Genomic DNA, 16,761 nt, shown 5'->3' on the forward strand with positions numbered 1-16,761 from the left:
GGAACTTTGTAGAACGTGCCATACAAAACGAAACGCGGAGAGGATTTAGTAGACAAAGAAGAATTTCATATCGATATTAATTGGTCCTAGACATAAACAGTTGGCTGCTATTACAGATTATAGGTAGCCATAATCATTTGCAATCATTTTAATGATAACATTTAACTACGCTGACATGCTTGTATGCAGATTTCGGTTGTCATAAAATGCATTGTTGGATTAACCCTAAGCAACTTAATATTGTATGCAAGCAATTTTTGTTACGAGCCCAGGTTTTAAAGATACATACTAAATCAAATGAAAAGAGGCTAAAAGGTTACGGTTCTTCTTGATAATTAATGTCATTCAAGGAATACTTTTTTCCTTTTCTTACTTGTATTTTAAACCAAAAAGAACTTAGGAAATTGACAGGAAATTTGGGTAGTAGAGTATCTTCTAAACTGTCCGATATTTTTATAAGCAAAGCAAATTCTCTATCACTTGGATGGCATTTTTTATGAACTTAAGTACCGAACTAAAAGTCAAGTTGTTAAAAAAAATTCATGTATATATGCAGTGGTTAAATCTAAAGTAGAAAAAGCTAATCCCAACGATGCAACTCCCGTCAAAATTAGAGTGAAGGAGATCTTTGACAACGTCTTTTCCTGTTGAAGCACTTACTTTACCTAGCATTACACATACGCATACAATAGTACATTCATACGGTGCCAATCCATTCACACATTCTTGCTTTATTAAAATTTATTGGTTAAGAGTGTCTGAGTAATTTGTAATAGACTGTAGAGTAATAACCGGAACATTCTTATTATTAAAAGAGACGATATACCAGACAATGTCAGTCTGCTTTCTTTATGAGGATTTCAGACTATAAAATTTGTATCTATAATGATTGATAACGTGCGTCGGAATAGAATATTTTTCTTCTAATGTTTATACGCTTGTTGTGGTCCAAAAACTTTCTTAATTTTTTACAAAAAAAAATACAGAACTTTTTTTATTCTAACCATTAAGGCTTGCAATTTGGAAAATTGTAAAAAGGGTCACCAAATCATCTTGCAAGTCAGGATGGGCTCCCTGTCTTTAATTTTGTATTTAAAGACTTAAGAAAACCACATTTTTGATTACACTTTTAAGGGAATACAACATAGTTTAGTGTTCAAAAACAATCTAATTTCTAATCTTCCACCATGGGAAAGCTTTATTAAATACTTAAAGAATTTTATTATTCCTGATCGGTTTTATTCGAGTGACTGGAAAAAGAAGGAGATTGTAACAAATCTATTTGTGTAATTTAGTTTAAAAAAACATAGTTGGGCGCGCCTACAAAAACATGCATGTTCTCAGTATCCAGGAATGTTTTTTGTTTGTGACATTCTTACTACAGTGAAAAACAAGAGACAAAAAAAATATCACTTATTAGATCAATAAAAACACAATGCAATATTTTAATTTCCATAATCTAATTAGCATCCATGTAATTTAATGTTGACAGTTTCAGACAACTTTATCAAACGATGAAATAACAACATGATGAACGTTATCAGTAAATCAATTTTACTTTTACAATTAAAATTGATTTCTAATGTTTACTGCATCAAAAAGATTTTTATAACAGGATTGAATTGCTGGCTTAAGATGTTATCTTTCTGAAAGTGGAATTCAAACATTATAGCTGCATTTAAAAAAAAAACTGTCGAATGTCATTTTTTCGATTTTTGATTAGTTATGTTATATGGGGTTTAAATGCCATCACGGGAGAGTAAGTGTTGGCAGATGATATAATAGCTGCAGGAACAAGGTTTTTAAAAGGGCATAGTATCACTGAAAAAATATTCCTAACTAGAAGTTTTTTGCACTGCGGAATATATGTCTTACTGAAGAAGAAAGTTTATTTTAGAAGAAGGTTAAAATTGCTTTAATTCACAGATGCGCGTTACTTTACATATGAAATCAACTATTCCTTAACAGTGGGTCATTTTGGGAGGTTATCATACCCACTTATATATTCAAAATTTATGAAACGTAAAACTTTTTCTTTATCATACAAAACTACAATAGCCGACGTGTTTTACTTAACAGTCCATATAAATATTAAATCACAAATTGTTAAGTCTTCACACATTTTGTTCTGCAAGACAACATATCTCTCAAGCATACTAATTTCTCTTCACTTGATTTTTTAAGTTCAGTACATACTTTATAGTACGCATGACACTCCTTTGTGCATTGATTTTTCTCAGGTTGTTTTTGTTTCACTGAACCATCGACTTCTCTTTTTTCCAGTGATTTTGTATTTTCTGCTACATATTTTTGGTCTGTAGATTTGCAATTCACTCCAATTAGCAACAGCAGAAGAAAAACACCTAAGAAAATTACAAATGTGAGATTTTGGTTAATAAAAATGCTCAAAAAGAGAAAGAAAATAAATAAGGAGCCATTTAACATTAGTGACTGACCAGTTAATTTCATATTGATATTCTGTCTTCAGGACGTCAAAGCCAATTTCATTTTTCCAAAATCTCTTCTGAGCGTTCAGTTAAATCAATATTTTTATCTTTTGATCTCATTTGGACAGTGTTATCGGTGTGCAATAATTTCAAAGTGTAATGAGATTAACTCATTGCTCACAGCAACTGGCAAATTCAATATGTGCAAAAATCGATAAGATAAATTATGTTGACAAAAAGAATAATTATAAATTTTATCAACAATTAGCTTTAATTAAGAAGGTGGGCACATTATTTCATTTTAATAGACTGTTTTTCTTTTTTAAAATGCAAAAAGAAAGAGCCAGATAATAAGACAAAATTTCTGATACCTGGCTTTGTTTATCTTCACTTGCTTTTGTACTTTGCCTTTTTTTTAATTCACTTCATTTTATTTAAACCACTTTCATTTAATCTACGTGTCACTCTTTCTTAACTTTCCCTTTATTGGCTTCTCTCTGTCTTATATTAATTGGGAAAATGAAAAATGAAAAATGAAGAATCACGGAAACATTAAAAGGAAAACTTCGCGAAACTAAAATTTGTAATTCCACAAGTTTGGGAGAGAATTTAGTTGCTGCATGAACAATGTTTAGGTTCATTCCATTGTATAACTTTTAAGGCAATTTTTCCATGATTGTCATATCACACTGTCCCCTTAATGGTAATTTCAATATAACTTTCATGAATCTAAAACTTTTACAGGAGAAGGTGTCATGTTCCTTTTTATCTATCCTCATAGTTTGTATACATTAATAAACTCTTGAATTTGTTATAAATAAAATTGTTACAAATGCTATAGAAGAATGTTAAAGATTTATGCACATATATATCAATCAACTAGATTTATAGTTGTACAATTGGTTCACGTTTAAAAAGACGTGAAGAAAATTTATTAATATAAGTTGCTGATTTATTATTTTTGGAAGTTAACGAGTTGGGTAGCTAGCTTTTAATATAACTTTGGTTTAGTTAGCTAGATGACTGGTCTGTTTCATACAAACGTGAAATTTGACAAAATTGGTGATGTTGCTGGTATATATCCTGTGTATACAATTATGGATTGTATCTTATTTTTCATGTAATAACTGTGAAAATAGTACGGATAAAATGCTTTTTAAGATAATGGCTTACTTTGTGTATTAAGGAATATATTTTCCATTCTTTTTTTCCAAGCTTCCAAATTAAAGTCATATTTTAAACTGTGTACCCCCAGTTTTTAATTGAAGTGATAACATGTAAGGACTTTTTAGTGTGATTTACAGTTTTTTGTTGGAATTTTGTTGTTTATTTCATATGTTTTAAGTTTCCAGGGTTGTGTTTTATAGAAAAAGAATTGTATGCCATACACAAGGTAATTTGCAAAGTTATGATAAATTAATTTAAAATTTACAGTGATTCGATAAAACAATTTTTTCTTAGAAGGCTCACTTTGAAACAAGTTTGCTTTCTCTCATTTATTAAAAAATTGTTGCTTGATGAAAACACAAAATGTTTACTCAAACACCTTGGACAAGCGAATTAAAAAAAAAGACACACAGAAAGAAAAAAAAAGTTGTGGGAGCACTATAAACAAAAATTTAAACAACTATTGACACAATTTAGTGAAGGAGCTAATATGATAGGCTAGGGCAAAATTATGTCCCGAGAATCTTAGCGAAGACTTTATCTAAATAAAACTTTTTAGAATCTTTAGAGAAAGGGTTGTAGCTTGGTGTTTTTCGCATGTTTTCAGGAAGTGCATCAAACATTCTTGCTTGATTTTGAAACGTCTTACTTTCCCCAGTGCTAACAGTTGGTTCTCGAGAAGATGATCGCAAATTTCCTCTTGGCTCGTTAAATTCAACCTTTAAGTAGCCTGGATATTCTGAGTCGAATTTCGATTTATAAACAAGTTTCACCATATTCCAGTCAATCAATTCGTTTAGAGGGAGCCACTTCAGTTTGGGTATGTCCACAAAAGTACCATATCTAGACAGTACGTACCCGGCAGTTATATTCCGCGTCTTTTGTAATCGTTGCAGCAGATAATGTGGTATCTGAGCCAATACTACGCTGTCATAGTTTAAATTCCATAAATTTGAACTATGCCAAACATTAACTGACACGTCTTGTCCTTAGTCACCAACCGCAAGTCAAAAGTTGTCCAATGATATGCATCACTTCTTGGTAGACCTATTCACTAAAATAAAATTAAACTGATTTCGCATAAAAAAGAAAATTTAGTTCGTCACCGCGATCGAAAATTTTAGTTCGTCACCGCGATCGAAAATGACATTATATTTGTATGAAAGTTTCTTATTTTAAAAATAAAGGCAAAAACATTCGTTTTTCCAGAAATATTAATGTCCATGTGATTAAACTCAGTACATTATTTAGAATATGGCAGTTATAGATGTTTGACGTAACCAGAACAATATAATGACGTTATTGAGCTCAGAATTAACGTCATTACACTAAAACAATTTTTACACGATATTTTCAAATCTGTATTTTATCCCTTGCAAAGCCTTAGTAACCATCTGGTAACGAACATACGTGTCCTAAATGCTTATATATAACCAATACAACATCTTACAACATTCATACATGCATGTCAGAAAGTTTTAAACAAAGTGTAAATTTTTTCTAAAAGTTTCTTTCTTGTTACAAGCCACAATAAAAGTTAGGAACTTAATGTAATGTTTGCTTTACTTTTCTCTTGTTGAGAAAGAAATGAAATTCGGCTACAAGGTCTGTCAGTTTTTGGAGCAGTCAGTATAAAGATCCTCTTGTGTTAAACAGAGAGATCTCTTGGTCAAAGCTAAGAAATCTCTGTTCTTAGCATTCTTAAATTTGCAGGTATGACCTTTTATCCCCACCTTCAATTTTAACGGGGAATTTGTTTTGGGACACCTTTTTCAGTCTTCAAAACATTATCATTGAGGGAAGTAGTTGATTTACTATCTGGTTTCTTGTCAACATCGTCCCCAGGACATCTTGTATCTTTTCTGACATCAGGACGGCGATACATGTTCGTCTCGCCGTCCCGAATTATGTAATTATGTGTAATTATGTCGGAGGCTGTTCGTGTTTTTTCTTTGTCAATGGTTGTTTATTCTATCAAAACAACAGTTGTCCTCTTCTTGCGAAAATATTTCAAATTGATGTACAGAAAGAATAATTTTGTACACATTTTGTTACCATATCTTTAAGTCACATCTAACTTTTTCGGATTACAAATTTACTTGATATTCTAATCTAAAAATTTCATCCATTATGCAAATCCTGTCAGGCAAAATTAATAAACACGGTCCGCACAATTAAAATTATAACGTACAACAAGTTAAAAGTGGTTCCCTTAGAGAAAATTTCTAAATTTCAAGAATTATCATTTAGCTGTTTTCTGACAGCAAATTCATCTTAGAATATCGTGGCAAGTAGTGTTTATGACAAATTTAGATTTTTATTGCGCATTCTGCCACTTTTTTCAACCAACCGCAAATATAAGGGCATAGCAACGCTCATAGCAACCATTTTCGCATTTTTAGACAGCTTTCTTACCCCTCCGTCAATGTTTAATTCCCTGCAATAGCTAGATGATACTTTAGGGCCTAAGACAATATATGACAGTTCTGAATATTAAATGTTGTGTTCCACAAGCATTCAGAAAGCTGTCTTAACGACGGACCCTTCGAAGTGAACTCGTCATCAATTAGATTTACTGCTGGCGTATACTTTTTGTCGATCCACAAGTCAAGAATGTCCATAAAATTATTTTTAAACAAGTTTTTTGCCATTTAAGTTCAGAATCCACGCGAAACAAGAATGCTCAAGATTGAAGTATACACGCTTTACACTTTCTTCAGTGGATGCAGGCATTAGTACCACCTAGTATTTGAATAAAACCGATTTTCAAATCATACTTTTGTCTTTCAGTTATTTTGTCGAGATATTGCCTGTTTTGCCCTGTTTTGCTTTTCTGTCGTCCAAAAATACCGCATCAGTTCTCTGAAAGACAAGTCAGCCTTGCGAAAATGCGCTTCGCTCAATCCATACACGTGACCCTTGATGGAACAAAAGGGGCCAAAAAGGCATTTGAAATAACGCATGTTATTCAGTTATTTGGTTAGGCGTCGAGCAGAAAAATGTCATATTTTGCCTATACTTCTCCTAGCAACGGATAACCATGGCAACCAATCAATGAAATTTTTGACTTAATTTTGTTGTACCGTCACATACTATGGTATCCTCATGAAGTATCTTCAGAAAAGACAATCCTCTACGATATAGTTTTTTTCTAGGGGGAACCGCCTTAATGTAATAATCCACAGGTTTAGTACACGTAAAATGTTTTAATTCTTCTGTGTTTAGGTGCTTAATATTTACTGTCTTAAATCATTTTGAAAATGTTGTTGATGGCTGCTTTGTTAAAACTGTTCTGAAAAAGAGAGAAAATAACGAATAATCAAAAGAAGATGAGGAAGAAGAATACAATTTCCGCTAAGCTTAATAAACGCCGGCTTGCTATTCAGTTCTTCTCTCTGTTAAGGCGAAGCTTAATTTTTTAAATTGGCTGATAAATTAAAAAAGGGGATTCTAAGAAAGAAAAAAGACACAAACCAATATATCATGCGATGAACAGGGTTTATAAAAGGCTAGATTGGCTAGATGATAGCTGTAACAAAATAGGTTCTTATCTCGGGTTATCTATAGGTCTCGGTGATCCTAACAAATTGTGGTATTCAGACGAATCCTCCACTTTTGATGCACCCATTAAGGCCAACAATGATTTGGCATGTTTTAGCTGGAGATGTAATCTCTCGAAAGAGCACCAACAAGACTCGTTTTGAAATTTAAAGATTTAGCTTAATCGTACAGGAACCACTAATACAGTGGCACCATTATTAAAAATTTAAACAGAAAAAAACTATACTTGATATTTATTTCAAAAATTGTTTACGAGCAACTTTATCATCATCTTTAATGTTTTCACCAACATTAAAGGTGCAGAGAAAGTTGTAGTTGATTACAAACGCTAAATTTCTGCCGTATTTGCAGTACCTGCAGTTGCTGATTTTTCGCCGATGCAAATAAACAGTGCAATCCAGGAGATACCTTCAAAAATTTTAATTTCCCAAGCAATTTTAACGTGGCAATCATTGATCCAACCTTGAGGAAAAGGCTATTAAATATTTTGATTTTATTTCATTTAATTGTTTGTCCAAAAAATTAAAGACAAACAACGTTACCAAAAAAGAAATCAAACATTAGCAAATCATGACGATTTAAACAGACAACAAAATGGAACATTTTCTCTATTTTATTAGAAATATATATACTTTTACTTACATTTCATATCACTTATTATAAGTTGCATAAACTGAAGTCAAAATCAATCATAAAGTAAGAATATATGGAAATGACTGCTAAGCTTTTAAAATATTATGAATATTACTCTTTGTCTTTCACCTTCCATTTTTTACAGAGAAGGTATAGTCTACGGCCACATGCTAACACAAGCAATAAAATCATTGCAGCTACTGGCAGAAGGAGTATCACGTTCTCCATAATAACAAAGACTTGGCCAATGGTACTCAAAAGAGTAGTGACAGGAATGTTTGAAACATATATATAACTCCAAAACAGGTTTATAACAGCCATAAAACATATTAAAAGAAGTGATACTGTTTCCAACCAATTTAGTACTCTGTGCTTGTAAGGCCAAGCGTATATATGGTGCACAATAAACAATAACAATGGCACCATCACCACGTACAGTCTCAACATTGGATCTGAAATGGTAAAACATATCAGAATAATTGTCATTCGTCGAAATATAAGCACAGATTCCCAATACTTATGTTTAAAAGGTTCCTCAAAGATCATCACTGTTTGTTTTAAATAAGCAGCATGTCTTTTTGTTAAATGTGGTTTTACTTTGGATAATGATATCTTGATGTAGTATACCAAAAGCATTGGTGGGAAAAATAAAATAAGAAAAAATTGAGTCAGTGTTATTCTGCATGATCGTAGTAATTTACAGCTGAAGTAGATTGTAAAACTGAATGGTAGTATCCATATTGCAATCACAGTGAAGATGATATATTGCCACCAATGGTAACATTGCAACTCGCCATATACATACAGATGCAATGCTCCATTTATATTAACACAATTGATCATGGCTATTGAAGAACGTGCAAAGGTCGAATAACTCAACAACAACAACTGAATCAAGCTGCAAACTAAACGAAGTTGAAATGGCGGTTTTAGAAAAATTGGAATGTCCTCCTCATCAACTGAATTAAATTGTTCGACGGTTCTACCTTTATATTTCTTTATCTTTCCATATTTGTTAACAAGGTAAAAGATAACATACACGGTCATTATTATTCCAAATAGCAATGCGATAAAAAATACTTTGATACCAACTTTCCCAAGCTGCGTCAATCCGGCGTAAGGACACATTAGAAACCAGTATTTACTTGATGCAATGTTGATATTAAAAATTGATGATATCATTTCTTTCAGAAAGGAAGAATGATCATATGATTGCTTTGTTGATGTCTTTACTTGAATCGTAAACTCAACTTGGTAAAAAAAGAATAGAATCTTGATTAACCCAGATATCCTTCCATCGTTCTCCCCATTACGATCAACTACATCTCCTCTGCTAGCATTAGTCAGAATACGTTCTTCTTCAGATTCTCGATCAGACGAGCCGATTGGTGCATATGCGTGCTCCTTTGTTACTATGTTGTCGAACGCAAATACAATATTTGCAAGTTTTTTGAAAAAAATAATAATATTTTTAAGATACATGATGAAGAGAACGTATAAAATGGAGATGACGCTAAATAGCGTCCAAAACATAAGCTTACTACAGTTGAAGTCCTTAATACATTGCAAGGAAATAAAATTCTCGGTATACCCTTTCCTGCACTTGCCACATAACAAACCATCTCTATTATGGTTGCATGTATTATAACTAGAGCATTTCTTTCCAAACCTAGAGCAGCAGTAAGAAGGTGGACAGGGAATAAATTTAACACTGCCATCTCCTAGACTGTATCCCCAAAAGTCATCATTACTTATGATTTTTCCCCGCACTGTCCCACCTGTAGGACAGGGGTGACACGTGATGTTCTTTGTACGATTGCTCGATGGGGTCATTATATGTTCATAGGAATGGTTTACACTGTATTGCTGATTTGGGCAAAATTCACAGTAATATCTCCAACTGCGAAAATGATGATTGCTTTCGTTAGTAATTACTTCTTGCGTTGCAATATACAACATCTGATTAATTGGGCAATGAAAGCTGACATTCTTCGTTACCTTCACAATACTGGTCAGATCTAAATGGAATAACGATGCCCCTGTAGAATCAGCATGATTAACTTTAAAATACATATTCTCAACCACCATATCTGATGATGAGTAGATCATACCACCCATTGTTGCAGATGGTGTGGAGGATCCTATCATTGTTGAGTCGAAAAGTTCTAATACTCCACGTTTATTACTGTCCAATAAGTTTGGACTATGCATAATCGTGCCACCGAGTGTTTGGGCTGTGTTGTTAATAAAGGTACAATGGCGGACAGTAAGGTTACCGTGGTTACCAATTGCACCTGCGTTTCCAACGGCATCATCCAAAGCAATATTATTCTCGAATAAACTGTTTGTGATGTATATCTTGCGGTTGTCAACAAAATAACAAGCGCCTCCTTGCCATCTGGCAGTGTTGTTAACAAACGTTGTATTATCAATATCAATTTTATTGGTAACTCGCCATAAGTGAATTGCACCGGCTTGCAAACCATATCCACCTAAGAAATGGGAATTCTTTATGTCTATCACTATATGGCCTTGAATGAATATAGTTGAATTGGCGGTCGGATGTGTTTCAATATCTTTATCTACTTCATTTTGGAAAGTGCTGTTTAGCACAAGAAATTTATTCGAAACGTGCCTTTTGTAGTAAGTATTGAACGACAAAATATCTATCTTTATTTGCAATACACTTGCTAGATTGCTGAATTTGCAACGAATAAAACTGATTTCAAGAAGGTCAGGCTCATATGACCATAGACGAAAAACATTTTGAATAAAACTTCCATTTGACATACGCCCGATTACGTGTACATCTTCCATTTGAATACGGACTGAACGGAAATTTTCCATTGTAAGGAAATATCTGTAGTTAAAAATAACTGAACTATGTATTGATACATCGACATCTGCTTGTTGATGGTCAATGCAACAAATGACATCTGTTTCCATTTGCTCACGGTTTCGAACTTCCAGATCTATCAGGTTAAGCACCACGTGGTTTTGAACCTTTGCGATGCCGATATTATCAAAAACTAAATTTTGTAGAAGAAACTCGTTATTGATATCTGCGTTAAATTTAAAGGCATATTTCGTAGTTCCCGTTGGATCAGATTTAAGTACTGGTTTTCCGGTCCTTGAGTTACCTTGAATGTAAATATTTTTATCGATATTAATGGTGCTGTTAATATAGTATGTGTAGGATTCCTTTGAGAAGTGACCTCCATCGATAATAATCTGTGCCTTATCATCTGCTATTTTCTCAATAGCGTGTTTAATAGTGCCGCAAGGATTATGCTCCGTTCCACCGCAAACATCTTCATCCTTTCCATTAAGTTGTGACACATATACATGGATATTTGTTGTTACATAATCTGAAATCAATAAAAAAATAATAGGGAACTTAAAGAAATCTGAAACTTGTTTAAACTCTATTTGGTTGTCCTAGTTAAAGCTCTTTAACAGTAATTCAAGAAAAAGGTCGATCCTGCCACAAAAGATGATGCTAAGGACAAAAACATTAAGGAAAAAATTAGTATGTAGCTATACATATAACTTACTATTGAGAACACACCAAACCAAAATCGTCCATTTAAAACTAAACATATTTAAAAATTTACTCCATTCTCTTTTATAAAAGCACGCAACAACATTAAACAGACAAATACAGAGCTTTGATAAATGTGATTAACAACAGTAATTACTTGTAATTAAAGTAGCGTAAATAAATAGATAACGCATCAACTATTCTGCATGGCATAGTTTTATTGGTGGAACAAAAGCCAATCAAATTCAAGTTGCGGATCTTCGACACATGATCAAAATATGGCTGGGGGAATCAAACAATTAATGATTAGATTACTCAGCATATTTTTTAAATGGGTAAAGCATGCGATAACTTATAAATCATCTTTTAACAAAATTTCATGAGATTCTTACCAAATTAAGAGCATCTAGGTGCAAAACACAAAGGTAAAGTTTAACTATATAGTTTGTACAGGCCTTTGAAGATCACAAACATTGGAAAGTCTGATTGCAAAATGAAGCACATAATTGGTCTGGATAAACTCGTTCCCAGGCTTTTTCTATTGCGATGGAGCTCTTGTACAAAATACACGGAAAAAACTAGCAAGTCATGCGGTTGTTGTGTGAAAAAGGTTATTATAAATAAATTTATAAAAAACAATGTCACAGAAAGTAGGTTGAACAGCAGAAACGCGTATAAACATATTGCTTTTTCATAATTGTTACTTGAAAGTAATGATTTTTTACCGCCATAATGACTATTAAGGTAAATTGTGTCAATTATGAACCTATTGTACTATATTCTATTATGTTGTTTATATTTTTAAGTGGAATGAGATAACGCATCATATTTTAAAACCCATTTAAATCCAATTCTAAAATAAAACATTTTACCATATTCGTAGTTTTTACAAAAACTTGCTTAATCTTAATCTTAAAGAAATGGAACAATTAGCTTTTCTTTCAATGGTTAACTAGTATTGTTTGCCTTCGATTCTTATTGATATCGCTTACTATATCATCCATATATCTCGTGCACAGAGTACCATCTTTAATTTCGTTAGGGTTGAATTGGCTCAACCAACCGTTAGCTATTTGTGGTGCTGGTGGGCTTTCCATTGCAAGACCATTAACCTGATGGTAATAACCATCGTTAGTTAGCATTATAATGTTATAACTGCATAGAAATACCAATTCATATTTCATAAAATATAAAAATACTCCCTTTTCTCGCCCCCCCCCCCCTCACAGTCATTCATGCACATGTCCACACAAATGCTAAAAGTTCCAAAAACAGCAACCAATTTTTTGGGACGTTTTAAACAACATAATTTTCTGATATAACTTGTATGGTCAGCCTATGGTGACTTTATATGACATGATTAAAATGAAAGCTGTTATAAAAAAGTACCCATACCTAAATTTTTATATATCGATTTTGTTTGATAGAACTTTTTCATGTAGAAAAACCAGTATTTCAAGCATTTAATATTTAAAAAAACAGATATGGTAGCGCGTGGTTACTGAAAGTCAAGCGACAAATAAAAGTAAATGTTCAGAAAATTCACTGTTTTCCATTTCTAAGCTGAAACGTCTTTTTAATTCCAAGTAGCTTCATGACCAGAACTTTTCTTCTAAGGGTGAGGCAAACGAAGACATAAAAACGTGAAAATATGAATGGTAGAAATTACACAATGTAAACATGCGGTGCAAACATAACATCGTAACATCATCATGATAAGTAATAGTATAGATATCAGTGCCAACACAAAAATAGAGATATCTTTATTGTTGTTTTTTCTTAATAAAAACGTCTAATTTTAGCTGAGGTTGGATGTTGTTATTTTTACCGCACTTGTCAGCCTAACATGTTTTTATTTCTGATCTTCCTAGGGGCGGATTTAGACTTCGGCTACTTGGGCGAGAATGCGAAAATTCTGTGTATCTAAAACTAGTAGTTAGTTTAAAAGCAATGCGTAATTTTATTATGAGCGTTTAATAAGGTTACTTTGCGCCCAGGATCCGAGTTATTAATTTTATACACAGAATTTGCTGAATCTTGACTCTCCTTCGATGTGCTTTGCTGAAGTACTATGGTTTTCACGGTAGTCGAACTACATATTACCACACTTCGCGTGTTTTGATAAAGTGTCCCTACTCTCCAGTGGAGGATTTGAAAGTATCGTATTTACAGAAAGGATGCTGTGTGGGTAAAGAAACAAAGGCTTTATCAGACGCACAGGCCTTGTTTCTTATAAAATTTTCTGCTCGGAAAGTAAGATCGTTCCATGATAGAATCAAAACAACCCGACCTAGCGGTAGCAGTCGTTCATTATGAAGGGTCTGTTTATAACGAAAGGGTTACCTCTGTATAATTCTTTCTCAATTTTTTCGTTGGCCATGCTTAACAGATTTGGTAACTGATTAATAACAAACCACGTGCGATGATTAGAGAGATGAATAAAGAAAGGGAAAAAAGGTGCTTTCTCGTTGCTAAAAAAAGCCTAAGTCACGTATTGTATGGGTTGATAGGAGAAATAATTAATTGATAGGTGAAAGGCACCTGTATGGTGAGATTTTAATTGGTTGAGAGAACCACTGAGCCTCGGGTAAGAGACGTTATGTACAGTTTGTGAGTAGCAAATATGAAATGAGGGAGAGGGGCCGTGCTGGAGACGTGGAACACATGCACCTAGGGGTAATCTGGAATAATAGAAAACTAGGCTGACCACCGAGCTAGCGTGTATGCACAGCGCAAACGGTTGATAAAATGTGCACTTAAGGATAGAAGTTTCACTATAAAAGGGTAAAGGAAATGGTGAAGGTACTCATACACTCTTCACTCTCGTTTATACGGGCTAAGGCTACAGCTGGCTGTATTTGCTGGCGTTACAAATTTGACAAACGCACATGGGATACGTGAACTACGCGGGGAGGAGAGTCGGTGTAGGGACAAATGCGCAAGAAAGGGGAGGGCGAACTAAAATTGAATTAGTTAAGGATCCAAGTGTAAAAAATATCGCAGCAATTCTAGTACCGAAAATACGAGCGAAAGGAGTGGATAACAAAAATTGATGAAATAAAAAAAAGTTGTATGGACAGTCGTGAATAAAAGGTATAGTACGTATTACGTATAACATGTTAATTCGTTACAAATAAATTAACCTATCTATTTTTTTCCATACCACGTGGTAGTGGTAATTGTTTGTGATACATTTTATTTCATAAGGATACAGCCGGTATTGCAGTAGGTTATTCGGTATAACTTCAACAGTGATTGCGGTTAGCTACGTTCTCATGTCGTTTTAGCATAAAAATCGCAATATCGCTGCTTCCAGCTGTTTTATAAAGTTTTTTTCGTATTATTGTCTAACTTGGTGTGTCAATAACTTATTCCATACTGGTCTAGCAAAACAAACGTCATTTTCGAACAGTAGGTGATTAGATTTTACAATATTTCGCCATTACTGTTACGTCATTATTTATTTTTACCAACATTATAGTAATTTTTTTGCATCACAATTTTTGATTCGACTGGTAATAAAGATATCAATATCGAGGAATCCATATCAGCGATTCCGAGGTAGACAACGTGTAGATAAAGGGTCAAAAACCACAGAGTGATTTTTATTACATAAAATGTGTTAATCTATCTGTTATAAAAGCGAATAAATGTTGAAATATCATTCGCAATCTGAAGAGTAGGGTCAAAAGGTAACTTTTTGTAGTATTTTGTGTTCTGAAGTTGGCTGTTTACTTTAAAAATAAAATCAGTTTTATTCATGATAACAAGACTGCCACCTTTGTCTACTGGTTTAAATATGAGGTCAGGGTTGTTTTTCAAATTTTGTAATAGTGTACTCTCTTTTTATGACAAATTGTGGGACGTAAATGATAGTCGATTGGGGGAATAATTAAAAGTATCCCCAATTTCACTTTTTATTCTCTGGAAATATTCCTGAAGATTATGATGTTGGGTAGGAGGTGGACTCCAGTTTGAGGGTTTTTAACCCTCTTTTTGATTGACTTGCATGAGCAAAAGTAATATCCTGGGCTCATAGACCTGATAAATTTATTCAGGAGTTTTAAATGGTCAATCAAAAAAGTGGATGAGGTTGTAAATTTTAATCCTTTGATAAGGATATTTTCCTCCACATTTGGTAATTTATAAGAGGATAAACTTGTAGTTTTTGTTTGAGGGAATTATTTTAATTAAATTTTTTTCTTCTATTTCTATCTGTGCTTAGTCTGAGTATTTCTTGCGTTCTTTATGGATTTCAAGCAGTGGATGTCAAGTAGTGAATATGTTTATTTTTCTTTTTGCAGTTCCGAAACAGAGTTATTCAGCAAAACCAAGTTGGTAGTTACAAACAAGAAATATTGTTTTTGTTTACGTATGGCTCCTGTCACCATCGTCAAATGGCAAAATAACTTGACAGTGCTGTCTTATGAAAGCTAGAAAGTGTCATTAATATTCTGTTGATGTACCAATTGATCGTGCAAGAAAAGAAAAATTGTCAAGCCAAGACAAAGTGCAGCGCAACGAGAAATTTAAAACATATAAAATACTGAATCTTGCTGACTTTTCTGAATAACACATAACTAGTGGAAAGCATGCCTATTCTCCAGCATTTAATACCTAAAAATTTATAAACTCCCAAAATGGGAAAGTATTTAAAAAATCGATATCACTAAAATTAAATTTTAAAATGAAGCAATTACAAATGCTTGCTAAGCATGGTAAAAAAAATAATAATTGAGTGGTCTGTAAATGTGCTAAATTTGCAAAAACAATGTCATAAAAAGCATTAATGTCCATTAATTAGAGACAGAGAAAACCCTAGCCTAACACTTCCGTTTTTTTGTTGACTTACAACGCTATTTTTTATAAAATGTTAGAGGGACTCTAAATATAATATTTTTTAAATATTTATAAGAGTGTTTAAATTTCAGATGAGGTTCAATGTGCTTATTGTTTTACACTTTTCAGCTTTAAATGTTCTTCTCTGTGTTTGTCTGAAAAGTACAAAAAAAAGCCGATTTACGGGTAATGATGAATATTTTTAGGACTGGTAAAAATAGTTGTTGTTGTTGAAGTCTGATTGTAAAAATATGCATGTTTGTTAGTGAAACAGAATACTATTCAGAAATGTTTTCGTTATAAGTCTAAAATTACGTTGTTCTTAGTCTATGAAAAAATTCGGCCTAGGTTCTTATGAAAAAAAGTGTCATCATTACAAGCAAGCATTACAAGCATTGTTACTTTAGAGGCTTTTGCAGGCAGAAACTTTCACGAGCTCAAAAACTCGAGAAGTTTTGCGACAAAATCTTTCGCGAAATTTATTTTGAGACGAATTTCGCTTAAAAAACGTCCGCGAAAATCAAAAATCACTTCATTTGCAATCTTTTGTGAATGGCAACAATTCACTTTTTT

At 33.1% G+C, this 16,761-nt stretch overlaps 1 protein-coding gene across 1 annotated transcript; it reads right to left on the minus strand.

Moving 5' to 3' along the window:
• Window positions 1-7,508: 7,508 nt before the first annotated feature.
• On the minus strand, window positions 7,509-11,498 carry LOC130655503 (uncharacterized). The gene is made up of 2 exons (XM_057458269.1): window positions 11,363-11,498; window positions 7,509-11,176 (listed from the first exon to the last, which is right to left on the minus strand). The coding sequence occupies exons 1-2, from the start codon at window positions 11,406-11,408 to the stop codon at window positions 7,920-7,922; spliced, it is 3,303 nt and encodes a 1,100-aa protein (XP_057314252.1). The 5' UTR covers window positions 11,409-11,498; the 3' UTR covers window positions 7,509-7,919.
• Between the last annotated feature and the right edge of the window lie 5,263 nt (window positions 11,499-16,761).

Source organism: Hydractinia symbiolongicarpus, chromosome 8 (genome assembly GCF_029227915.1).
Source record: "Hydractinia symbiolongicarpus strain clone_291-10 chromosome 8, HSymV2.1, whole genome shotgun sequence".
NCBI classification, from domain to species: Eukaryota; Metazoa; Cnidaria; class Hydrozoa; order Anthoathecata; family Hydractiniidae; genus Hydractinia; species Hydractinia symbiolongicarpus.